Source organism: Engystomops pustulosus, chromosome 11 (genome assembly GCF_040894005.1).
Source record: "Engystomops pustulosus chromosome 11, aEngPut4.maternal, whole genome shotgun sequence".
In the NCBI taxonomy this organism is placed as follows: Eukaryota; Metazoa; Chordata; class Amphibia; order Anura; family Leptodactylidae; genus Engystomops; species Engystomops pustulosus.
In genome coordinates this window covers 32,827,294-32,854,783 of record NC_092421.1, presented here as the reverse complement: position 1 = coordinate 32,854,783, position 27,490 = coordinate 32,827,294, and the positions used below count along the sequence as shown (strand labels likewise).

The 27,490-nt window shown below is 40.5% G+C and overlaps 1 protein-coding gene across 2 annotated transcripts in view; it reads left to right on the top strand.

Moving 5' to 3' along the window:
• LOC140106509 (cGMP-dependent protein kinase 2-like) overlaps positions 1 to 27,490 on the top strand; it is a 154,227-nt gene that overhangs the window by 61,109 nt on the left and 65,628 nt on the right. For both annotated transcript variants that reach the window (XM_072130984.1, XM_072130985.1), the window contains exons 2-8: positions 2,650 to 3,244; positions 5,197 to 5,363; positions 10,245 to 10,358; positions 14,116 to 14,221; positions 17,407 to 17,470; positions 23,342 to 23,419; positions 26,859 to 26,953. In XM_072130984.1, coding sequence (XP_071987085.1) covers positions 2,784 to 3,244; positions 5,197 to 5,363; positions 10,245 to 10,358; positions 14,116 to 14,221; positions 17,407 to 17,470; positions 23,342 to 23,419; positions 26,859 to 26,953 — 1,085 coding nt within the window. In that variant the 5' untranslated portion in view covers positions 2,650 to 2,783. The remainder of the gene's footprint in view (positions 1 to 2,649; positions 3,245 to 5,196; positions 5,364 to 10,244; positions 10,359 to 14,115; positions 14,222 to 17,406; positions 17,471 to 23,341; positions 23,420 to 26,858; positions 26,954 to 27,490) is intronic.

Here is a 27,490-nt window from a genome sequence, read left to right as displayed (position 1 = left end):
TCTTTTATCCCAGATGTGCTAAATGTCGCAAATGACATTTATCATTTCAAATTATCTAAAATTTGCTGCATTTTTTGGCACAAAAAACTCCAACTGTAACCATACTTAATGAAAACATGGGCTCTTACCAAGGCTCTTCTCACACAATTGCTTAGTTAGTGGCTGGATGGCCAGGTCGAGGAAGAGTTGTGGTCGCCCTAAACTTTTTCCATTTAAGGATTATGGAGGCCACTGTGAACTTTCTTTTGTAACCTTGGCCAGATCTGTGCCTTGCCACAGTTCTGTCTCTGAGCTCCTTGGGGAGTTCTTTAGACCTCATCATTCTCAGATGCTCTGACATGCACTGTGAGCTGTGAGGTTTTGTCTAGACATGTGTGCCTTTCCTTATCAAATCCAATCATCTGCAGTCCAATAAAGGAGTATAAACATCTCAAGGAGGATCAGAAGGTAATCGGCAGCATGTGAGTTAAATAAAAGTGTCACAGCAAAGGGGCTGAATACTTATGACCATGTGATATTTCAGTTTTTCTTGTTTAAGAAATTATCAACAATAACTACATTTCTGATTTTTCTGTCAAGATTGGATGCAGAGTTATACATTAATGAGCAAAACATTTTTCTGTAGGCAGCATGTTATAGAGAAGGAGGAGCTGAATATACTGTATTGTACAGTGTCCTATCTGCAGTCAGGATGTTTTAGAGGAGAAGAACCAGAGATTGCACAAGATTACAGGCAGCATGTTATAGAGCAGGCAAAGCTGAGGATATTGTACACAGTTGCCAATCTGCAAAATGATACACAGTAGGAGTAAATGAAGAGATTGCATGGGGAGTATTATCTGAAGGCAACATGTTATGGGGCAGGAACAGCAGAGTCGATTGTACATGGTGCCCTATCTGCAGACAGCTTATTATAGTGGAAAGTTTATTCTGTTGTATGCCAAAAAGAAAGTGCCAGCACTCGGAATTCAATGCAATATTCCAATATTTATTGATTAAAATTCTCACATGTCCAGACAATGTATAACACATTATACTGATCAACGCATTTCGGCAATTAGCCTTAGTCCTGATATGAAAACAGTTTTGCACTGATGTAGTTCAAAAACTCCTCCCTGTCAGGCAATTGTTTCTAGTGGGAGGAACTACAGGCAGTCCCCGGGTTACATACAAGATAGGTAGGTTCTGTAGGTTTGTTCTTAAGTTGAGTTTGTATGTAAGTCGGAACCGTATACTTTATTATTGTAACCCCAGTCAAAATTTTTGTTGGTCTCTGTGACAATTGGATTTAAAAAATGTTGGATTGTCATAAGAACCAGGATTAACAATAAAGCTTCATTACAGACACCTGTGATAACTGTTATAGCTGATCATTGTAGCCTAGGACTAAAGTACAATAAATTACCAATATCCAGAGGTCCGTTTGTAACTAGGGGTCGTATGTAAGTCAGGTGTTCTTAAGTAGGGGACCTCCTGTATTTTGTTGATCTTATAGCAAGTACATACATAAGTGCATAAATAGTTTATTATACACATGATAATCATTCTACCCTGTGTTACTGAAGTTCTGAGAGAAGTGTTGAATTTTGTATGCATGGGTGCAACTAGGAGAGACAGGGCCCCATAGCAGACTTCTGAATGAGGCCCCCTACCCCCTCAGAAAACCTATGTGCACACATTTATGCACCCATATATACATTTACACACCTATGCAGATCTGTCCCCGGGGCCCTCTAACACTGCAGGCCCCATAGAAGCTGTAATGGCTGTTACCGCTATAGTTACGCCCCTGATGGAAGTTTATTATTGTTTGATTACCCATGTTTAAACGCACACAATTTTCACCCTTTATATGACTAGTTATGTAGTTGGATTTAATAGGAATGTATGGGGGAGATTTATTTTACTTTTTTACCTACTATGGCATCAGCCTTGTATTGTTTGTATGCTTTACTATGTATGTCATCTTGAGTTACCATATATAATCTCTGTTGTACTGTATGTTGTCAAAATGTAGCTAAAAGTTTAAGAATTAGTCAAATAGAATATTGAAAGATGCTTGAAGGGTAATTAGAGTGTTAATTTTTGGTTATTGCTTGTACTTCTACATTGCATTACTGGAGACTGTATTCAATGATGTTCACTTGACTGCTGAATGAGCATATTACAGCAAGTCACATTCAGTGTTTGTACAATGTCAACTGAATATAGACAAAGCATTCAATATAGAAATCAATATGTCTCTATTTTGGGACTAGTTTATACTCTGCCTTTTGAATGCACCGTAGGGCAAGTCACTAAAGAGGAATGAATTACAGTAGACATAACCTCCCTGTTACATAATGGCTGGTATTGCCACTGTGAATAGGAATTTCTTACATTTGTACTGCCATAGGACAAAGTGGAAGAAAGTGCCCTAAATTAGACACAAGAGGTCCTTAGTTTGTATTGAAGAGCTCTTCACCTTTTAATCCTTTTCTTTCCAGAGTTCATTAAACCAAGTTGAACACTCCCAAGAAGTAAGACTTAGCAATGTGCATGATCTTAGTCTGGGCTTCACACCAATGCCTATAATTGGTACAAGAATGACAGTAAAACATTGTATACAAAATTATAAGCAATGTAATATTTTATTTCTTTGTCATTTAGGATATGATTCGACTTCAAGTCTAAAAATGGCAATTTAATCCGCAAATGTACTTTGTTATAACCAACATTTTGGGAGTCATGAGAAGAGCAGACATCTAAGTAGCAATTACTGAGCAAAGTACTATTCCTCCGGGATGTACAACCAGAACAGCATGGGAAATGGAACTATCAGAGCCCCACGAAGAGAGGATAGCTGCCTCTCCTCAAGGAGGAGAGAACATTCCTCTGGGGCCTTTACTAAACTGCAGGAGACAGTGCTGCTTCTAGAAGAAGAACTGAGGCAGAGATGGAAAGAGCTGCAAGACAAGGATGAGAAAATCAGACAGCTGGAGAAGGAACTGGAGACCAAATCCATTCAGATAGACAAACTACAGGATGCAATTGGCTATAACATCCAACTGTCTCCAAAGGGAAGTCAGAGGAAAAAACTCCTAAGTGTCATAAACCAAGGGCCCGCTCAGTACAATGAGAAGGCCCCTGACACCCACCGGCGTCAAAAAGCCAAGGAAGGAGTCTCAGCCGAACCAACTTCACGGCATTATTACAATCCAAGTTGTCAGAACCCTGATGTCACCTGTGTACGCAAGGATTCTAGGTAAGACCTCTACGTTGCCACTTACATGTGTTTGTATGGTCAAGAAAAATTAACTGCAGGTTAACTACATTACATGACTATTCTTTGCTGAACATTTCCTCCTTAAAACTTGAAAAAATACAAATGAAACTTCACCATCACTTCATCACACATTTTAAGGCCAGTAAAATAGTAAAGAGTCAGGTGGGAGGTATATTTAATCAAACTAATAGCATGTCTCTAGGATATGTTGTCACTTGTAGATTGTTAGGGTCCAATCACAACTGCAACCCTTCATATTAATATTTCTTTATTGATCTGTGGGGGTCTCAGTGGTCAGACCACCAGAAATTAATTTATGATAGGAATTATCTCACTAGGTACACTTATCCACTATCCATAGGATAAGTGATCACAAAATAAGTGCTCAATATATATATGCCAACCAGTTCTCCATTCATTTTATTGGGACTTTGAGTGGTGGCTCAGCATACTCAGGAGACACTCGGGAGCTTCACTTGTCATGATCCCCAGCTAAGACCCCCTGATAATTACAAATGTATTGTCTGGATAGGGAGTAACTGTGCATGGTGGAAAATTTAGAGGTAAACCTAGAAAAGTCAGTTTGGATATTTTTTTTTATTTTTTTGGATTTTAATCTAACAGGTGCCTTTTCATAGGTATTTTTACATTTTCATACGCTCAAAGCAGCCATGTGATGAGTGCACCCAGCAGAGCACCAGAGGTTCCTCCTCTGAGCCCAGGCCCTAACACTTAATTGTATCCAAAAATTTCAGCAAAAGACAACTCAATGTAAAACGTACCAGGGATTATTTATTAGAGGTTTCTAGAGAGGGACCCCAAGAGTCATGTCAGGGCAATCACTTACTGTAATGGTTCATGTAAATTTGGGGTAATTTACAGATCTCTGGACAGGTTTGCTTTTAATACGTATACAGTAGGTGCACTATGAGTAAGCCCCAGGGGCACCCTCTTTACAGGTTATTCTGTATAATTTAAGACTTTCATCCATCATGTAGTAGATGTTTGAGGCACCTTTTAAGATAAATTATTCTGAGGAATTACTTAGCTAGTATTTCTTTGTCGTTTTGAGGGGTCTCTTTAGGTTTTCTGTCATGTAAGTCCCGGTTAAATTGTATGATCAATTTTCAGCAGCTACCAAGTGCATTAAAACGGGGACTGTAGGCACATTAGTTGTTACTTATTGCTTTGACTAGAATGCCAAAGGTTACCTTGCAGTTTTGACACCGTTGTCACATTAAAGGCTGCTGAGAAATCCCCCGTCGCCCCCCAAGGAACGCTTTAATCAGCACCTGCTGTTCAGGGAAAACGTGGTCACAAAGAAAGTTTATAGATTGAGATTACAAAATGTTCAGTAAGACGACTGTGTGCCTGACAAATATTAAGACACCAATTTCCCAGCATCTCCCATCATATATTGTCAAACCCACCGCCCTCCCGATTGAAAAACAATTAGCTGTATGCTAAAAGGTTACAGTACCGCTGAGCTTTTCTGATATGACATTAATGATCATCTTCCAAAATGCCAGGCAGTCAAACTCCCACGAGGAAACCATTTGGAATTATTTCACTGGCTAACAAAACAATTTTCTCTTATCACTTAGAAATACGGAAGAGAATATTAGAGTTTTCATCTTAAAATGATTACTGGGTGCAGTCTCCCATGTGGAGACACATTGAAATATATTCCTTTCCTCTCATCCCGAGGCAGACTGTGGAGAAAATGATATTCGCAATGACATTTATCCTCCGCTGCGAGAGCAAAACTGCACAAATATTTACATTTGCTGGGGAGAAATTAGTTTCAGGCCCTCCATTGCATTGATTACTCATATCTTAAGCAGATGCCATTTTTTAATTGTGTCGCTCTGGCGGCATAATAATTATGTTGTGAATTTGTATAAAAATAAAACATATACTGTTATTCCTAGCGCAAAGAAGCTGATCACCGGCGCCATCATGAGTAATGACTTCTTGAGGCAGTTGGAAGCATCACACGTGCGGAGGATGGTGGACTGTATGTATGAGCGAGTGTACAGCCAATCACAGCTAGTCATACAGGAAGGAGCCGCAGGAAACCATCTATATGTTCTAGCAGGTACGGAACAGCTACAGTTATTTTACCGTGATGTACTAAGACTGTAAAGAAAGGAACTGTAAAGACTTTACGGATCTCTTTTTTTCTTACCCTACCTGAGATACGGATATGACAGTGTGGAGATGCTGAGCTCTGTAATATATAGGTTTATATGATTACAGTTGGAATTCTGAGTAAATGCCAAAGAAAATCCTGACAGGACTCCTAGGAGAGTCAGTGAGAGTTGGGGAGAGTCCTGAAAACTCTGCCACATAGGACTCCTAGGAAAGACAGTGAGAGTTCTCAAAACTCTGCCACCTAGGACTCCTAGGAGAGTCATTGAGAGTCCTGTAAACCCTGCCTCCTTGGACTCCTAAAAGAGACAGTGAGAGATCTTAAAACCGGGGCTTCTAGGACTCCTAGGAGAGTCATTGAGAGCCCTGAAAATCCAGCCTCTTAAGAAAGACTATGAGAGTCCTGAAAACCCTGTCTTCTAGGACTCCTAGGAGAGTTTGCGAGAGTCCTGAAAACCTTGCGTCCTAGGAGAAACAGTCAGTCCTGAATACCCAACCCACACATAGTGATGGACAACCATCTGTGTATACAGAGAGAGTATTTGTTGGTGGGATATGTAGGAATCATACTATCTCTCCTAGGAGTCCTATTAGTATATAAAAGGAGCGAAATAACAACAGGAGAGGACGGTGCCTCGTGTAATACTGTTGGGATCAATGGTTAGTGAGAGCACCTTGTTACAGTGCAGTTTGTAGCCCACCCTGGGGAGGGGTTCCGGATCGTATGGCTAATTGAAGCCAATAGCAGGAGTAGATGGATGTTTTGTTCTAAGCAGCTCCCACAGCTCCAAAATACCAAGACCTCAAATAGAGGCTGGTGTAAACAGTGGAGTAAAAACAAAAAAAAACAGGAGAAAGAAGTGGGGCGCTAATAGGCCAAATCGTATTGAAAATCTTTTATTATGTAAAACAACAAACAGTGATAAAAATAAAAGTCTAGGTAACGCGTTTCGGTTATAAAAACCTTCTTCAGACCAAAATAGATAATACAACCGGCAGATAACCTGTATGTAGATAGATAAAAAAATAGATACTTACAATAACTGAAATTACATTATATGAATAGTTTGAAAGCAAGGGAGAATAAAGCAATATGATGTAAGGAATGAACAAATACAATGAGTAGCATATACTCAATTTATTTGCTCATTCCTTACATCATATTGCATTATTCTCCCTTGCTTTCAAACTATTCATATAATGTAATTTCAGTTATTGTAAGTATCTATTTTTTTATCTATCTACATACAGGTTATCTGCCGGTTGTATTATCTGTCAATTTTGGTAGGAAGAAGGTTTTTATAACCGGAACGTGTTACGTAGACTTTTAATTTTATCACTGTTTGTTGTTTTATATCATAAAAGATTTTCAATACAGATTATTTCCAGCTATTTATCACTATTGTAGATACAATTTTTTCTTATTAGCTTCTTTTTCCTGTTTTTTCCATTTTATCCTCCACTATTAGTGTATATACACAGCCTTTGGACTCACCACCTACAGAACTGTAGAATATGATAAGTTAAAGGTTATTTTAGTAATTAGGGATATTTATTTTACAATTTTAAGATTTATAATTTTAAGATTTCTATTTTGTGTGATACTTTGAAAACATGTCTTTTATTCCCCGGGAAAAAAATCTGGTCCTTGATATGAAACACTTTATGGTCTGAATGTGGGATCAAAATAGGTAAAGTATAAAGCCTATTTAAAAAAAAGAGAAGACTAAAAGGCTTGCATTGTGCACCGTTTACGGTTGAGGTCAATGGTTTCCCTTATGCTCATATTCAAAATAAAAGTATGTATGCCAAATGTACCACCCTTAAACCAGAATAGATAAGTGCATGGGTGACTTAGCCTAATGATTAGTTTGGCAATCATTTCTAACACCTCTGCCAGGTGAGTCTGACATGAGGAAGATGATTTTTCATGTAAATGGCACATTATCCGGTTGGCCAATTTGAGATTTTTTTTTATGTGTATGACAAGCATAAACGGATACTGTATAAGATTATTTTATAAGAATAGGTTATCAACATCAGAAAGCTGGGTGGTAAGACAAATGGCGTTCCAAACTGATCAGCTAGAAGTTTCATAGCACTTTAATGAGTTCTGCTTTTACTTCACATGCTACACTGTGATGTTAGATGTTTATGGGTTACATGGTAGTTTAGACCCATTCAAGTGATTGGGCCGGGCTTCAGTACCAAGCACAGCCACTATAGGTGGTGGTCATATATCACAGGTACCAGAGGTGCCACTCAGAGCCGTCTTTGTGGGCACCCAAGTCATTGAACCAGCACAGAGTTCATTAGACAGGACCTAAAGAATCTTCCTGTAGTCCCAGGCAATTCCTTATATACTGTTCGCAGATCTATTTTAAAGTGTCACATCCTTGGCCACTTGGGACTGCAGGAACAGTGAGAAGCTGTGGAAGAGGCCGGATTATTTATGGAGGTCCTCCTGCTTACCCCATGACTCTAGCTGCACAGGAGAGATCCTGTATAGAAGCTACAATGATGATGAAAATTTATCCTCCTTCTTTCAACTGTATTATTGTTGTCAGATAGCTGATACGATTGTAAGTTCTGGCAGAACAGTTAACGATAAATTGCTGATTAAATTGCTGTGTTGGTACTTTGCAATAAATAGGTGGGTTTTGGTTGTAGTTTGGGGACTGGGTCTCTAAAACGTTTGCCATCATTGCACTATTCAATGTATAGTATGCTTGGGGGACTGTGAATAAGCAACTCCAGTCTCTTCCATCAAATGATCAATGGCTTTGCTTCAGACACAGGGGTGTAACTACAGTGGTAGAAGCCATAGCAACTGCTATGGGGCCCGCAGTGTCAGGGGGGCCCGACATTCGACCTGCCTCACTAAAGAATGGAGGATGCGCACCATTATATACATATTATACTGCAAATTGTACAGCATAATGTGTTTATAACATTGCACATCTTCAACAGCATGAATCGGCAGCTGAGATTAAAAAAATGTCAGGGAAGAGGAGGGGACAGCAGAACGGCAGGACTAGGGATCTCTCTTCTCCAATTTCTGCCGTGTACTTCCCCCATGTGGTCAATAGTGGTCAAATATACACTCACCGGCCACTTTATTAGGTACACATGTCCAACTGCTCGTTAACACTTAATTTCTAATCAGCCAATCACATGACGGCAACTCAGTGCATTTAGGCATGTAGACATGGTCAAGACAATCTCCTGCAGTGCAAACCGAGCATCAGTATGGGGAAGAAAGGTGATTTGAGTGCCTTTGAACGTGGCATGGTTGTTGGTGCCCGAAGGGCTGGTCTGAGTATTACAGAAACTGCTGATCTACTGGGATTTTCACGCACAACCATCTCTAGGGTTTACAGAGAATGGTCCGAAAAATAAAAACATCCAGTGAGCGGCAGTTCTGTGGGCGGAAATGCCTTGTTGATGCCAGAGGTCAGAGGAGAATGGGCAGACTGGTTCGAGCTGATAGAAAGGCAACAGTGACTCAAATCGCCATCCGTTACAACCAAGGTAGGCAGAAAAGCATCTCTGAACGCACAGTACGTCGAACTTTGAGGCAGATGGGCTACAGCAGCAGAAGACCACACCGAGTGTCACTCCTTTCAGCTAAGAACAGGAAACTGAGGCTACAATTTGCACAAGCTCATCGAAATTGGACAGTAGAAGATTGGAAAAACGTTGCCTGGTCTGATGAGTCTCGATTTCTGCTGCGACATTCGGATGGTAGGGTCAGAATTTGGCGTCAACAACATGAAAGCATGGATCCATCCTGCCTTGTATCAACGGTTCAGGCTGGTGGTGGTGGTGACATGATGTGGGGAATATTTTCTTGGCACTCTTTGTGCCCCTTTGTACCAATTGAGCATCATTGCAACGCCACAGCCTACCTGAGTATTGTTGCTGACCATGTCCATCCCTTTATGACCACAATGTACCCAACATCTGATGGCTACTTTCAGCAGGATAATGCGCCATGTCATAAAGCTGGAATCATCTCAGACTGGTTTCTTGAACATGACAATGAGTTCACTGTACTCAAATGGCCTCCACAGTCACCAGATCTCAATCCAATAGAGCATCTTTGGGATGTGGTGGAACGGGAGATTCGCATCATGGATGTGCAGCCGACAAATCTGCGGCAACTGTGTGATGCCATCATGTCAATATGGACCAAAATCTCTGAGGAATGCTTCCAGCATCTTGTTGAATCTATGCCACGAAGAATTAAGGCAGTTCTTAAGGCAAAAGGGGGTCCAACCCGTTACTAGCATGGTGTACCTAATAAAGTGGCCGGTGAGTGTAAGTGCATAAATGTATTTTTTGAGGGAGTAGGGGGGCCCCATTAAGAGGTCTGCTGTTCATACACCCACTGATTTCCTAATAAGTCAATATTTTGAGGATAGGTCATCAATAATACAAATCCTGGAATCCCTTGAGGCTTAGTCATGCGATTAGAAATCCAGTTTCCTTTCTATTCCCTATATGAGATCATTTTTGTTACGGTTTTACATTGATAATTAGTATTACAGTATGTAAAAAAAATCTATATATTCATGTAATGTGTATGTTCAAGGCATATGTAGAACAGAGGTTATTGCACAAACTATTACTGCTCATTTACAACATTTTGTTTTACCTGTGTGACCTTTACTTTATTATCACCTTGCCTGGTTTGACATAGGTTGTTTCATTCCTTTTTAATGTGTAATATACTATACACTTATATAATATATATTCTATATAACTAACTAAAGTATGCTGTGGTTGAAAATACTTGCCACTTAATGTGATTATTTCATCCTTGCAGAGGGCTTGCTTGACGTTATTCAGAACAGCCGGCTGCTCGGGCAGATGCATCCTGGGACTGCTTTTGGGGAATTAGCAATTCTCTATAACTGCAAGAGAACAGCCACTGTAAAAGGTATGAGTCACCAGCACGACGAGCCATAATCATCCTCCATAGAAAGAAAACTATAAACTATAGATCAGCAATATCTGTGCCCTGTATCCTTTCACTTGTTCATTAAGTTGTAATTCCCATAACATTGTTCATTGTGTCTTATTTGATTTTAATTAACCTTCTCGGCACAACAAAACATGTTTTTTTGTTTAGTTCACTGGTAAAGGATTGATAGTAATAATGCTGCAATGAGTCTTTTCGGCTGTTATTAAGGTTTCTAGAGAGTCAAGATCATTAAAGGAAAATTACCATGAAAATAAACCAGGGACACTTACTCATAGATGCAGACACCGTGACTGATATCCATGGTTAACAAATTCTAAAATCAACTAATACTGAAAGCAACTAATTAGTTTAAACTAATAAGCCTGAAGGGCTCTGTGAGGTGTTACAGAGCCCCTCTGTGCAACAGATTCCCCCTCCCACTGTGTACTAAAAATTCCACTCCTGCAGTGAGATGGGGGAAGTGCTGAGGGAGCAGGGCAAAGGAGGAGTGAAACAGCCTATGAACGCAACGCATTGGGACTTTGGTAACACCCCCCAGAGCACTCCAGGTTCCTTAGCATAATTATAAAAGTTGATTTTAGAAGGAAGGAGGCCATAGATAACAAATATAAGATTACCACAGTGATAGAGCTTGGATCTATGAGTAGGTGTCCCTGGTTTATCATGATGGATTTTTATGGTAGTTATTTTTTAAGACTGCAAGTGCCGAACATTAGCTCCTGTTTATGAGAAAGCATTTAAAGTGGGGGTGCAATTTCCGCTTCTTATGTTTACCGAGGACACTGTATAATTACAGTTAGGAAGACATACTGTAGATGGAGATGAATTTTTATAAAACTATTATGCTAGTTCATCTGAAGACAAACCTTCCAAAGACAATCTTCCTATGATGATTATTTTTGCTATATGAGTGGATAGATCATTGTTAATATGGGTCAAAATAGATACATGTCCACAAACTCTGCTTAGCTCATAGTAAATCTCGGGTTTACTAAGAGGCCAGAGCATCTTAAGCCCCTTCTACACTTGCGTTTTTTGATGAACAGAACTTGCATTGCAATCTGACCCATTGTAATCAATGGGCTTTTTCAGACTTGCTTTTTTTTCACGCACACATGCGCGTTTTCTTTAATGCGCGTTTAAAGCTCAGCATGCTCTACTTTTTCAAGTCACACGCGTGAAAAATGCACCATACAAGTCTATGGAGATGCATCAAAAACGCATTGCACTTTGAGACACATACAAGTGCAATGTGTTTTTCACGCATCAATTGCCATAGAAAAGATAGAGCTCAGTCCCGAGTCCTTTCACGCGCATTTTCTGCACATGAAAAATGCATTGAAATTGCATTGAAAATACTCGTGAACAACTGAGACACTGAACAAACTCTGACTTAAAACTGATTGAACTCTGATGCAAAATGTCAGTTTTTCACTGACCAAACCCTGATCGCACCCTGATCAAACTCTGACGTGATCTGCAACGCAAGTGGGGAAGGGGCCTAACAGTTTTCCTCTGTGCTATGTGAAACTCTCATTTGTCTCAGAGCTGCTGGTCGGACCTAGCTGTTGTAACTCACTTCTTCCCCTCTTTGCTCATTGACCTTCTATGTCCTCTGACACCTTTTATACTTTATACTAGAAAAATGGAATTCAGCAAATATTTTGAGCCCATGATATAGGTCAAAGTTTCTTGTTTTGACTTGTACAGATTTAGAAAAAGTTTGCTGAACACCATTTACAAATCCCAGCATCATTTGTATGAAAAAAACAAAAAGCCTTCTACAATTGGTTAATCTCTTCATGTGCTTCCTTAAGGGTGTAGATTAAATATCATATGATTTTTAACTATTACATTTTGTGTCCTACCCAAAATGTAGTAGTGTTTAAAAAATTACAAAAAAAGTCATCAGGTTGATGGTTAGGACCTTAAGGGACACCCACTTTGTGGGTGCAAATTTTGAATGTACAAACAGATTAGTAGTTATAAGTCTTGGTTAGATACACGGACCCCTAATAATAACTATATGACAGGACCAGCTACAGGTCTCAAACTAGGAGGAAAGGTATAATCTGCTCCCAATAAGCAGGAATAATACATTTTGGAAGCAATGCATAACTATTCAATAAACAAGGCCTTCTCCAGAAGCTGCTTAAGGCGATTGATGAAGTTGGCAACAACTCAGTAGGATTTAATAATCTCCTCGTTCACTACACAGAGCTTAAGACTCTCTAATAAACCTCAGTATATACTCCAGAGCTGCCCTGAAGCATAAGCAGATCTGTAAGCCCACATGGTCAACCCGCAAGCAGTGCAAACATCACTTATAATATTATATCAAATTATAGCATTACAATGCTGAAACACAAAATTATAACAGAAATGACTGAAAGTTCAACGCTGCACAAACCGTTAAATTTTTAGAAATCTCTATCACTTCGTGTGGACTTTTGTGTCTAGGTAGTCCCTTCCCATGTAGGATGAGTGGCTGGGCATGTGCCAGGGAATATTGAAATGTGTTGTAAATTAACTTAAAAAGTTAAAAATGAACTGCATTTGCACCACATTTATCACTTTAGACGCTTACAACTGGTAAATTGGGTAGTGTGACCTTGGTAAAAAGGGGCGTGACAAAAGGAGTTGCGACAAAACTGCTCCAAAATCTAATGCAAATGAAGTGATCTTATAGGAGGTATAAAGTTGTAGATGATTTATAATTAAACATTAGTTTTAGTCTTTCGGGGGAAGTATGGCTTGTATGACAGTTTCCTGGGGTACAAGCCATAAAAAAGTTGCGATTCCTGACTCACAGTGAGGAATTGTGAATTTTACTCACTCTTTACTCACTCACTCTTACTCCACCTCCATGCCACCTTGCGCCAGGCTATAGCAGAATTATGCTATGAGGCTCCTGCCTGGCGTATTTCAGGTGGAATGTGCAGCGATGGGGGACTCTTTTTAGAAATCTGCCCCATAATACAGACACTTCATTATACCTTCTATGGATAGGAATAATATTGGCAAATACAATTTAAACAGTTCTGATACAGAACTCTTAGGGGTACATTTACTAAGGGTCATTCAGATGCATTTCCTTCGGGATTTCAGAATGTTTCCGTTTTGCGCTGAATTGCCCCGGATTTTTGCCGCATGCGATCAGATTGTACCGCATCGGCGCCGGCGTTCATGCGACACAAATCGGGGGGCGTGACCGTTGGACAACCCGACTGATTCGGACAAACCGCAGAATTTAAAAATGAAATTGTGTCGCTAGATCAGCACTCACATGCACCGGGAAGAAGAATATGAACAGTTGGACAACCCGACTGATTCGGACAAACCGCAGAATTTAAAAATGAAATTGTGTCGCTAGATCAGCACTCACATGCACCGGGAAGAAGAATGTGAACTCCGGCGGACCTAAGCGGGGAAGCAACACATGCAGGAAATTGGACGCACGATCTTAGTGAATCGCAGCAGCTCAGAATCCTCGTCCGGATTGGTGGCGTCAACGGGATGGGTAAGTAAATGTTCCCCCTAGTCTTTATAAAAGGTAAAGTACAACTTGTAACTTAGGACAAACCTTTCAGTTACACCAATCTCAATGCAATGACTCTTTTACTACACTTTAGCCATCAGTAATTCATATAATAAACAATGCATTGCGTTGGCGACAAGGAATAGTATTTTCTGTAACCCATTTTTTTTCCAGCTGTTACTGACTCCAAGATTTGGGTCTTGGATAGGCAAGTTTTCCAGAACATTATGATGAGTTCAGCACAGGCTCAGCATCAGGAATATTTCAGCTTTCTCCGCAGGTAATTTCATTTTTTTTATATAAACATTGCATTTTTTGCGCTCTAAAATAAGAATATAAAATTGTTTTTAACAGTGAACTCTACGTAAGTATTGAAAATATGCCAAAATTTCATGGGGCTGCCATAACTGAAGGTTAACTTAGTAAATCTGTAGGAATATCTCAATATGTTAGAATACATTTCTTTATGTTGTTTTACATTATATTATAAATTATATTGTAATTAAGCATTCACACAGTTGCCCTTGTAATACCCGGCCAATCAAATCAATAACTATCAATGGGTTGATGGATGGATGGATGGATCAATGTATGGATTCATTGGGGTCGATTCATCAAGTGTCATCTAGTAGTTCATGGCAACCAATCAGAGCTCAGCTTTCATTTTCCTACAGCTGTTTATAAAATTGAAGCTGAGCTCTGACTGGTTTCCATGGGCAACTAGCACAGTTTTACCTCTGACACTTCTGATAAATCTCCCCCATTGAGTCTTTCAGAGCAGGACAACCCTTTATGATTTCCACATGCTATAATAGCAGCTCACACAACACCTTAGCTCAGTTTATTTTCATTGTTACAGTGCATCTAAATTAATGTTTTTAAACTTCCAAATAACTTATTTTCAGCAGCTCTTATAAAGAGCTATGTGTTTCTAAGTTAACCGACCACAAACAAATTCAATGTAGTCAGTGTGCGCAGCCATACTCCTTTAACAAATCTAACAAAGCTTGTTTAGCAAAAAGTACAGATAGAAGAAAAGCATATTCAGGATAGGGCAATTAATTATTAAATATACTGGTACCCCTCTCCATTAATTTTTGAATATGCTGCCCCCCATTAATTACTAGAATGCCCCTCTTAATTAATTATTTCCTATGCCCCCCCATTAATTATTTCATATGTTGTCCCTCCTCCATTAATTATTTCCTATGCCCCCCACCATTAAATGTGTCCTTTACTGCCCCTCAACCATTAATTATTTCCTATGCCCTCCATCATTAATTATTTCATATGCTGCCCCTCCACCTTTAATTATTTCCTATGCTGCCCCCAACATTAATTATTTCATATGCTGCACCCCCACGATTAATTATTTCATATGCTGCCCCTCCACCATTAATTATTTCATATGCTGCCCCCACCATTTAATTATTTCATATGCTGCCCCTCATAATTTATTATTTACTGTGCTACCCCTCATAATTAATTATTTCCTATGTTGCCCCTCTTAATGAATTATTTCCTATGCCCCCCACCATTAATTATTTTATATGTTGTCCCTCCTCCATTAATTATTTCCTATGCCCCCCACCATCAATTATTTCCTATGCTGCCCCCACAATTAATTATTTTATAAGCTGCCCTCCACCATTAATTATTTCATATGCTGCCCCCCCCCACCATTAATTATTTCCTATGCTGTCCCTCCACCATTTAATTATTTCATATGCTGCCTGTCATAATTTATTATTTCCTATGCTGCCCATAACCATAAATTATTTCCTATGTTGCCCCCAACCATTAATTATTTCCTATGCTGGCCCTCCACCATTATTTTCTATGCTGCCCCTCATAATTAATTATTTCCTATGCTGCCCCTCATAATTTATTATTTCCTATGCTGACCCTCATAATTTATTATTTCCTATGCTGCCCCTCCACCATTAATTATTTTCTATGCTTTCCACCATAATTAATTATTTTGCATATGTGGGCCCCCCAGGCGCCACAATCTTTTTACTGCTGTTTTAAAAAGAAAATCCTATACTCACCTCTGGCAGTGGCTCCCACGTCTTCATTCTTCTGGCTGTAGTTTGGGGACCCCTGGTCTAGATCTTTGTATGGTCCAAATTGATGTAGGATTCATTTTAATCAAGGCAATTTAAAAAGTTGGTACTTTCTTATATTAGGTGCACTTCGGCCAAAATGTGCACAAAGCATTATGTTTACAGGAATTTGTAAATTTGGTATGCTTTCTACATACTTTCTGTGCTGAAGATTGAAGGAAAAAGAAAATGATTTGTGAATTCTTCTGCAAAAGGAATTTAAATTATGGTTTTGGTACCAAGCATAGCCTCAAAGGGCTTGTCAACTTTCTGCAAATAATTGCTATTATTTGTGTAATGAAAAGTTATACAATTTTTCCAATATACTTTCTTTAGAAATTCCTCACGGTTTCCTAGATTTCTACTTGCTGTCATTCAATAAGAAGCTTCATTATTTATTTCCTGTGGATAAAGACTGGTCCCTGGTCATGTGATGTCACACAGGTGCAAGTAATTGGAGGTATACATAATAATAAGCGGTGCACTTGTGTGACATCACATTTCCAGGGATCGGTGTTTATATACATTGAAGTATTGAAAATATTACCTGAAATATTTGAGTGTCCTACTGTCAGGGTTGTCCTTACTAAATTTTAACACATGCAATAAAGTCAGTTTGTACAATGGACACTAATCCTGTTCATTCCCTGCAATGTTTGTGGGTGAGTTATACATTCTCATTCACTTCTTATAGAGAGACTATATATTCTAATATTAGGGAATAGTGTTTGCATTAAGTATAGCTTCTCATTCTGCTGTCTGCGCATCTGGTAATGCATTCTTATGCTGACTTCCTTCCCGGTCTGCAAGCGGCAGCGGCTGATAGCTGCCATTATCTCTTACCTGTCAGATGCCATATTAATCATTCCACAATCTTGATGGTAGTAATGCCAGGATCCGGGGAAGCAGAGTCCTTCCATTATTGATACACTAATGCAAATCTAAGGTTGATGAATGGGAACTTCATCGAACTCCATGTCGATTACTCACATGACCCCTACAGGCAAAAAGAACAATTCCCTAAACTCACTTTTGACTATTTCAAGGCGCTCAACCGAAAAGAAGACCAATCTGGGGAAGACTATGGCTAATCTTTATGTATCTGGGACAGAGGGAGTCAGTACCTATTACAAGTCATGTGTCGGGGAGATGTAATGTCTTCTCTCGCCGTCAGCTGTGCTGACTCTAAGGAAGTCATTAAGAAGTGTGGGCAACTTCCATTACTGTGAAAGTGTAGGAGAAAAATCTTTATTAACTGAGACAAGAAGTGGCAAATGTATTACAGAGCTGTCAAAGTATATTAAAAATGCTTGTTCCAAGAATAAAACTGTTTTTAATAATTCTTTTTTTTTTTATCCAGTGTTTCTCTATTAAAAGATTTACCCGAGGAGAAGCTTTCCAAGATAATAGACTGCCTGGAAGTTGTAAGTATTGACTGGAAATGTTATTGAGACATATACTGTATATGATGTATATAGGAGAAACATCTGCAATGCAGTACTGGTGACATAGCATATACAATATATATATAGTTGTATTCCAATTCCACTGACGTACAGGTAGGTCCATAAATATTTGTACAGAGAACAGTTTTCTAATTTTGTGTCTGTACATTACCACAATGAATTTTTAACAAAAAAATTTCAGATGCAGTTGAAGTTCAGACTTTCAGCTTTAATTTAATGGGTTGTACAAAATTATTGCATAAAAATGTAGGGAACTAAATCATGTTTTTGCAACAAAAAGTAATGGTTTGCGGCACTCATGGAAAACCTCAATGGTACTGTGCAAAAAATAATTACAGGCCATCCCCTATGTAAGGACACCCAACTTATAGACGACCCCTAGTTAAAGACGGACCCCTCTGCCCATTGTGAACTCTGGTGAAGCTCTCCGGATGCTTTACTATAGTCCCAGGCTGCAATGATCAGCTGTAAGGTGTCTGTAATGAAGCTTTATTGATAATCCTTGGTCCCATTACAGCAAAACATTTTGAAACTCCAATTGTCACTGGGGCTAAAAAAAAATTTGCATCGAACTACAATTATAAAATATACAGTTTCGACTTACGTACAAATTCAACTTTGGTTCCATAGGTTTGTTCTTATCTTGTACGTAACCCGGGGACTGCCTGTACTCTTTATTTAAGTACATGATAAAAAACACACAAGATTTCAACTGTATCGCGTCTTAATAAGGGAATCATGATTAAGACATGATAGCATCGAAACACGTCAATCTTGTGCGTTTTTTATCCTAACTTTTTGTTGCTATATTGGATTATAAAAGTCGAGGATCTGGCAGCGCGCACTGCCGCATGGATTTTCTGTAGGAGGCCAATACGGGTGATTGAGTGAGCGAATTGGACTTTTTCTTAAATTATTTTTTAAACAACATCCCTTAATTTTAGGGGCACAAAAGTAATTGGACAATTACAAGTGTAACTAAAGTGTTCATTTCTAACACTTGGTTAACCTTTGTTTGTAATGACTGCCTGAAGTCTTGAACTCATGGACATCACCAGTTTTCTCCTGTTTAATGCTCTGACAGGCCTGTACTGCAGCAGTTTTCAGTTACTGTTTCTGTATCAACTTTCTGTTTGAACAAGTCACATGCATCACAATTGGTCAGGTGACTATTCCATAGAGGCCCCCTCTTTTTTCAGCCCAAGAAGCCACCATAGCCTCAGGTGATTAGGCTCCAATCGCCCCTGGAATTACTGAGTCTGAGAGTCATAAGCATCTTTGATATCTGGTTTAATCCATTTAGAGATGGATGATTGTGATTTCCTTGTTCCTTGTTTTTTTTCCCTCTAAACTGCAACAGGATGTTGGAATCTCTCCATCATGTTTTGAGAAGAGTTCTTCTGATGTTCAGAGATTGCCGTGCCTATTTTTGGGGAGTTCTCGGATTTTGACAAAAGGAAGGCAGTATGATCTCCTGACCACAATGAAAACTTAAGTGACTTTAAGGCCCCTTTAATGAAATGGTCGCGGAAAATGACCTCTTTAATGAAATGACCGCAGCAGATGCCCCCTTCAATGAAATGGCCATATCAGAAACAGGCGCCTATAAATGAAATGTCCACAGCAGTTCCCCCTTTTAATGAAATTGTGACAGCAGGGCCCCTCTCTTTACACATATGTCCACATAAGAGTCCCTTGAAAAAAAACACTATATTCACCTTCAGCTTCTTCTCCTCGTGGCTCCGTGTGCAACACTATGACCTCACGTGATGCACACGGGTCAGTGGAGGTGAAGACGGAACGGCAAGGAGAAAAAGCTGACGGTGAGTATAGCGTTTTTTTACCTGAAGCTGCGGCGTTCTTCATAAATGGGCCCATATGCCACCTATATGAAGATCTGCCATTGCTCTACTTTTTCCAAACCATTGGCTAGAACAGAGGTAGGGAACCTATGGCTCGGGAGCCAGATATGGCTCTTTTGTTGGCCGCATCTGGCTCTCAGACAGATCTTTAATAAATAGTGATGGCTACTGTGTGTCTCTTTGACTGATCACTGGACACAGGCAGAGATGTTACGGTTGCCTACGTTCTTTGTTCGACCCAGGTGCCATAGTTTAAGCCTGGGTCAAAGAGAAGAGCGTGGGAGCTATGAGGAGCTGGCTGCAGGGAGCACTAGTAAGTGAATATTCTTTTTTTTTTTGCTGTGACTACCTATCTACTGGGAGTATGTGCTGTGGCTACCTATCTACTGGGAGTATGTGATGTTGCTACCTATCTACCTGTGGGCATGTGCTGTGGCTACCTATCTACTGGGAGTATGTGCTGTGGCTACCTATTTACTGGGAGTATGTGCTGGGGCTACCTATCTATTGGAAGTATGTGCTGTGGCTACCTATATACTGAGGGTGTGTGCTGTGGCTACCTATCTACCTGTGGACGTGTGCTGTGGCTACCTATCTACTTGGGGGCATGTGCTGTGGCTACCTATATACTGGGGGACATGTGCTATGGCTACCTATCTGGTAGCCAACGGTCTTTATAGGAACCCGGGAAGTGGAAAGCGCCAATCAGCAGCGCAGTGGCCCCTGAAATCCGCAAGTGCCGGTGCGCACGCGCTGGCCACCCGGGACAGGAGCCGGAAAGTGGTGGGTTGAGTGAGCTTAGAAAGGGGCGCCGCCAAGAAGAGGGGCACGGATGTGCCTGCAATCTGAGACCTAGAACGCAGGGGCATCCGTGACACTGGGACTACCTATCTACTGGGGGGCATGTGCATATGGTACGGCTCTTACGGAATAACATTTTAAAATATGTGGCTTCATGGCTCTCTCAGCCAAAAAGATTCCTGACCCCTGGGCTAGAGGCATGGCTTGAAGTTGCAGGACCTCAATGTAACATCTGTACCATATCTCCAAACAATGGGGCACATTTATTTACCTGTTTGACGAAGTTCCCCTGTCGCTTCCCCGCTCAGGTCTGTCGGAGTTCACCTTTTACTTTGTATGTAAGTGCATTGTCTTGTGACACAATTTGAAAGTTAAATCCCGCAGTCAGTCTGAATCAGTCGGCTCGTTCTACAGCACGCCCCCAATATGTGCCGCATGAAATCCAGTGTAGCTGTGCCAAAATCTGATTGCATGCAACACAATGCCAGCGCAAACCCCTGTTAAACACCTGTCACAGCCGTGCAAAACCCGAAAACGTCAGAAAGTCCGACAAAAGACAGATCATAGTCATGAGAGGGATATAACACACAATAACACACTCAGCTCTGCTGCCTCATCTAATCAATAAAACATTGTCAGCACTGCTATCCCTCCCCCCCTTCCACTGGAATCCACAGCTTATCTTGTTTGTATAGCAGCTGATGCTGTGTCCTCTAAACCCTGCTAGAAGCACAGCTGAACCAGGAAGTGCTTGTGTCTGTATTGTGCTACCCATCCCCCTTCTCCTGCATTGCAAGACAAGCTAGAGGGAATTATCAGTCTATAGTCTTAGTCTTAGATTTACAGTCGGATCCAAGGACAACCAAAATTGTGTACATCAGGACTGATAGAGACATGTTGGAATTATATCTGTGAAATGCTGCATTTTTATCAATAACAGTGAATTAGAAAAGATGTTATTTTGTTATCCTGAGTACATTTAAGAATTGTAAGAAAACCCCTTTAACTATTTAGATTCAGGTTAGCCATCATGGAAGTCTACATTTTTTTAAATTTTCTTAGCTCACTTGATAGCTTTGTTGTGTAGAAAGGGGTAACGTCAGCAGAATCATATTATCCTCATAGGGTGAAAGTGAGTTATTGGCAGCCTCCTACTGGAGATGTCTGGATATGGCCAGGTATTAATCCTGTACCCCCACTAATTGTTATAATCTATCATACACCTTTCATTTGCTACAATTTCCACAAGGCACACCTACCCTGCTGCATTGCCCATACAGATAATACAGAAAACAAGTGTATGCCTCCTGTATAGAAAACGAAATAGTCACAACAATTAATAAACAGCATAAACAGCATTATTTCTGTTCTACAAATGTACATCTAATTAATGAAATAAAAACTAATTCTGTGAGACATTCCCTTTAAACTATGGATATTTGCACAGTTGCAGTGCATGCTGGGTTCTCTGAGCTACCTTCAAAATGAGTGTAATGAATCAATGTGTTCTCTGTTCTCTCTGGGGGAGAAGAAGACACCTATAGGCCTTAGTTGTCCCCAAGTCATTAGTCAATGAGATTATTTAACAAACTGTAGGAAGAAGTGTGATTAAAATTTCAGTGTTAGGAGAGTGAGGATGCGAGGCTGTGCTGACATGGCACAATGTTGGCAAACTCCTCATTAAGAATAGAGAGCAATCGCGATTTAGTGGCTGGTGAGAGCAGCGTTGCTTGACTAATTGTTTGTCCCTTACCGAGCAAATGACTCATTCTCCATCAGAAACTTGCACATAATCCAGTGAATGGGTTGCTGATCTGAATTTTCCTAGACTTGTTTCTTATGTTTTTAGGGTTGGGCTGTTATATTCATGTTCTCAAAATGTGTTCTGTTTATAGATTTAATGGAAAAGGGCTATAATTCCCATAGATGGTTTTATGTACAAGATTCCTCATAGGGGAACATGTATCATAGTTTTTTTTTTCTCGGGTGTACAATTGAGACATTTGGCGGCTCTTTTTTGCGCCTTATGTATGGTCATGTCTTTTTACTTGTGACATATGTTCGGTTTTGCCTATCCTGGCAGACGCAAATTTTGGCTTCTTTTTGAGACTGAGACTTTTTGTTGCAAATGTCTCAAATCCACATGGACACAAGCCACGGGAGGGGGTTATACATTTTGGATTTTAAGCCTCTTCCTGCATTTTTAAGCACTGTAATCACACCCCAAGGAAATAACGACATATGAAGCTGTGGTCACATGTGGTGTTAACGGTGAAGTCACACAGCTCCAGTCAATGTGGTATCTCATCAATCTGAACTTCCCATGAATCCACTTGTGTAAAAGAGTATGAACGTGTCCAGTATGAGACAGTTCACATTGAAAATTGTGAACATATCTTTTAGATGGATTTTAAAAAAAGACTTGCAATAGCAGAAAAATGGATGGCTCTAACCCCTTTTTTTGTTGCTACCTTCTTAGAATTTGTTTAAACATACTCACATACAAACATTGTCATGGTGGAGGGTAGACAACAACTTGTGTAGGAACGATGTTTCGCTCCTAAACCCCATCTAGATCAGGGGCACTGCGGCACTGAAATAAAGTATGTAAATTTTGGTTCCAGGTTCTATATTTTAGGTCACATATTTCTACTGAGAAGGCGGTAGCTGAACTACAGTTTTCTGCTTTGATATCTATAAAATGCTTAATGTTGGAATGTAGTATTGATAATTAGTACATGAGGTAATCAATGTAATTAATCTGATTAAATAAATCAGGGCTGGATAGCATTCATGAGCAGGAAGTGGGGGAGGGGGTCATTCAACTTTTTAAGGGAAATATCTGTAATCAATCTAGTTAATCCAGCAGTTAGAAGCTTCGTCTGTTCATTTAAATATCTTTAAAATAAATTATAGTTTTTTTGGACAAAACAGTGAGAAATGAGGTGCATACAATCAGCGTAATTACATGAGCTGATTGCTGGAGGTGATTAGCACCCGGAGTACTATCATGAGACTATTGTGGAGAACTATGCTGCTGGACAGTCCAGGGCAGAAGGTCGTGGACATAATCACTGTGTAGCAGCAGAAGTTTTGTTTCATCGCCCACTCACGTTATTCCTGATTGCGTTTCTCTGACTCAAGCCTTATCATTTACATTCTACAGGACTTCTATGACAAAGGGGATTATATCATCAGAGAAGGGGAAGAGGGCAACACGTTCTTCATAATTGCTAAAGGAAAGGTAAAAATTTGTGTTATTGAGACTAAATGTATGATGTAAAATGCTAGGCCACGATGTCCATTCAACGTTTTCACAGTTTGTTAACCATTGTGGGTCATTCCATTAAAGGTGATGCGTCTCTGGCCCCAGTGTAACATCTTTACTGGGTCCCATCTGTCAATATATATATGTAATATATCAGGGAGTTTCATGACCAGATCCAGCACATTGGTTTAATGTGAAAATAAAGCAATGCAAAATGCATACAGCGTACCACCATGTAGTACAAAATAGATACAGTGTGCCGCCATGTGGTAGAAGATAGATACAGCGGGCCGCCATGTAGTATAAAATGCACACAGCATGCCGCCATGTAGCATAAAATGCATACAGCATGCAGCCATGTAGTATAAAATGTATACAGCATACCGCCATGTAGTACAAAATAGATACAGCAGGCCCCAATGTAGTAGAAGATAGATACAGCAGGCCCCAATGTAGTATAAAATGCACACAGCATGCCGCCATGTAGTATAAAATGCATACAGCGTGCCACCATGTAGTATAAAATGCATACAACATACTGCCATGTAGTATAAAATGCATACAGCATGCCGCCATGTAGTATAAAATGCACACAGCATGCCGCCATGTAGCATAAAATGCATACAGCATGCAGCCATGTAGTATAAAATGTATACAGCATACCGCCATGTAGTACAAAATAGATACAGCAGGCCCCAATGTAGTAGAAGATAGATACAGCAGGCCCCAATGTAGTATAAAATGTACACAGCATGCCGCCATGTAGTATAAAATGCATACAGCGTGCCACCATGTAGTATAAAATGCATACAACATACTGCCATGTAGTATAAAATGCGTACAGTGTGTCACGATGTAGTATAAATGCATACAGCGTGCCGCCATGTAGTATAAAATGCATACAGCATGCCGCCATGTAGTATAAAATGCATACAGCATGCAGCCATGTAGTATAAAATGTATACAGCATACCGCCATGTAGTACAAAATAGATACAGCAGGCCCCAATGTAGTAGAAGATAGATACAGCAGGCCCCAATGTAGTATAAAATGCACACAGCATGCCGCCATGTAGTATAAAATGCATACAGCGTGCCACCATGTAGTATAAAATGCATACAACATGCTGCCATGTAGTATAAAATGCGTACAGTGTGTCACGATGTAGTATAAATGCATACAGCGTGCCGCCATGTAGTATAAAATGCATACAGCATGCCGCCATGTAGTATAAAATGCATACAGCATATTGCCATGTAGTATAAAATTTTTGAGTTGAGCGGGGGTGGAGATCAGGGAGAGGCAGGAACGGAGTAGGGGGGGGATGGGGGGCGTGGGAGCAGAGGGAGGTTGGGAGCCAGGAACGGAGGTATGCGGGGAGTGAGGGGCGGCCGGCAGCACCGTGCCGGATGGAGGACTCAAAGTAGTGCGAGCCGCCAGGAGCACAGTGCCGGCCGGTGGAGGGCGAGAGCACAGAGCCTGCCGCAGTCAGGAACACTGTGTCCGACTGAGGCAGGGGGACAGGAGCACATTGCCGGTGGCAGCCAGGATGCTTGGTACTGTCTGACTCGGGGTTGGGAGCACGGCGACGTCCCTTCGTCCAGCAGGAGGTGTGCCGCCTGAGGTGAGGTGCTCAACTCGCCTCATGGTAGGTGCCCCACTGACTATAGGCAATGGGTGTAAGACACTTATGTGTGAGGTAAGGTGGATAAAGACAGGCAGGCTGTGACAGGGTTGACTGACAGACAGGCTGTGACAGGGACTGATTCAAAAATGCAACGTTTCGGTCTACGCAGAGACCTTCATCAGGCACGGATTCCATGGTATATTGAGAAAGAGACAGGTGGATAGATGTGCGGTGCTATGACCGCTAGAGCGCTGGGGTGTGTAGCAGCGGACACATCCGCTCAGGAGGAAGAGCGCCTTCCTCCTGAGCGGATGTGTCCGCTGCTACACTCCCCAGCGCTCTAGCGGTCATAGCACCGCACATCTATCCACCTGTCTCTTTCTCAATATACCATGGAATCCGTGCCTGATGAAGGTCTCTGCGTAGACCGAAACGTTGCATTTTTGAATTGGATTTCCACTCTAAACCTCCACTTGTAATAAATAAAAAAATTTATCATGTTCAAATGAAAACGAACAAGGAGTGCCAAGTATTCTTTTTGAGAAAATTGTCGATGGTTTAGTAGCCTACTCGAGCACCCGGAAAACTACTCTCCTAGAGTGACGTGTATTATCTCTACACGTGACAGGGACTGAGACAGGCTATGACAGGTACTGGCAGGTTGTGACAGGGACTAACAGACAGACTGTAACAGGGACTGACAGGCTGTGACAGGGACTGAGAGGGACTGACAGGCAGGATGTGACAGGGACAGACTGTGACAGGGACTGAGAGGGCCTGACAGGCAGGCTGTGACAGGGACTGCCTAAGAGACTAGCTTTGACAGAGACTTACTGACAGTGACATAAAATATTTTTATTTCTATTTTGGTATAGCTAACAGCAGTTTTTTACTATCCCGGACACCCACGGGAGCTACAGCTAGTACAGCTATATAAAGAAAAAAGAAAAAAGAAAATATGTAATGGCTTAAAATTAAAATAATAGCAAAAAACTGGACAAAGTTTAGATGAGCAGCGTCATACATGTAACAACAAGAATCATTAAAAAAAAGCCTATTGTGTTAGATGATCATAATAAAATGCCAATGGGGCAGTTCCAGTTAGAATAGGATTGGTATAGTACAGAAGCAACAGAATGTCATCTACTTGAAATGCTACTTGTTTACAAACACACAGCTCCGGCTGTGCTAATCATTACAATGGATGAGATAGCAATCTCCTCCTTTCCCGCAGACCTATTTGTTGGCAGTTATTGGAATTAGAGTCGACTTTCTGCGCTGCTCATACTGAAACACAGCCCCTTCTGGTGTTGATACAAATTAAATAAGGTTGGCTCTCACTTTTGCCAGTGATACGCCAGTTCTTCATTTAAGTAATTAAGAGTCTGGTTGCATTTGAAGAGGTTTTCTACATGAAAATAAAAGAGCCAAATAGGCATGAACAGACCTGCTAGTTCAGGCTCCGGGGATTCCTTGTAAACAATATGTTGTAGGCTCATCTGGCACCTGCTCTGTTCCCATTGAAGCTGGTGAAATATAAAATCAGCTTATTAAAGAATAAAACAGCTGTACAAATGGAGGGCAGGCGTAACTGAATGACCTTTTATGCCGCTAACGCTTCCAATGAGTCTTCAATACAATATACAGTTCTGTAGAACGCCATTGGCTAATAGATCCAGACCCCATAGATTCATAACTTGACAGCAGGCCAAAATTATTGTAACCATAGTGAGGAAGAGTACGGATAAGTTCAAGGTTGATATTGATTTTTTGAATCCCTTTGTCTAGGTGTGTGTGACCCAAGCAGTGGAAGGATCTACAGAACCTCAAGAAATCAAAACCTTAGGAGTAGGTGATTACTTTGGAGAAAAAGCATTGATTAGGTAAGGCTAAGGCTTTCATTGTGGGTATGTTTATATGGAAAAGGAACATTTATCCCAAACATACATATCAACATGAGCCCTAGAAAATCCCACATTTGCTGTCCCTGCCACTTGAAGGACTTACGCTAAGCTGGAAGCAAACTAGGTGTCAGCCCTTACACCGGTTAGTGCCCAAAAGAAATTGAGACAAACAGGTACAAAGACAACTACGAACAGGTTAGTAAAACCAACCAGATCTTCAAAGTACAAAGCAAGAGAATGATAAAAAAAAGGCAGATGTCAAGGTAACCAGGAGCAGAATACACAAGTATCCATTGAGACAGACTAGTACAATGTCAGGACCTGAGCAGATTGATGCATCCACCCAGCTGTTGTTGACCCATATGACACATATCCGCAGAGAGTAGTTAATTGCATAACCTCAAGTAGGGCATCTTGCTTGGTCAAAAGTTCAGAAGGGCAATCCTGAAAGACTTGCAAAGATTTATCAAGCCTTAAAATAATTGAACTGCCTTGTGCACAACCAGGAATTGCACT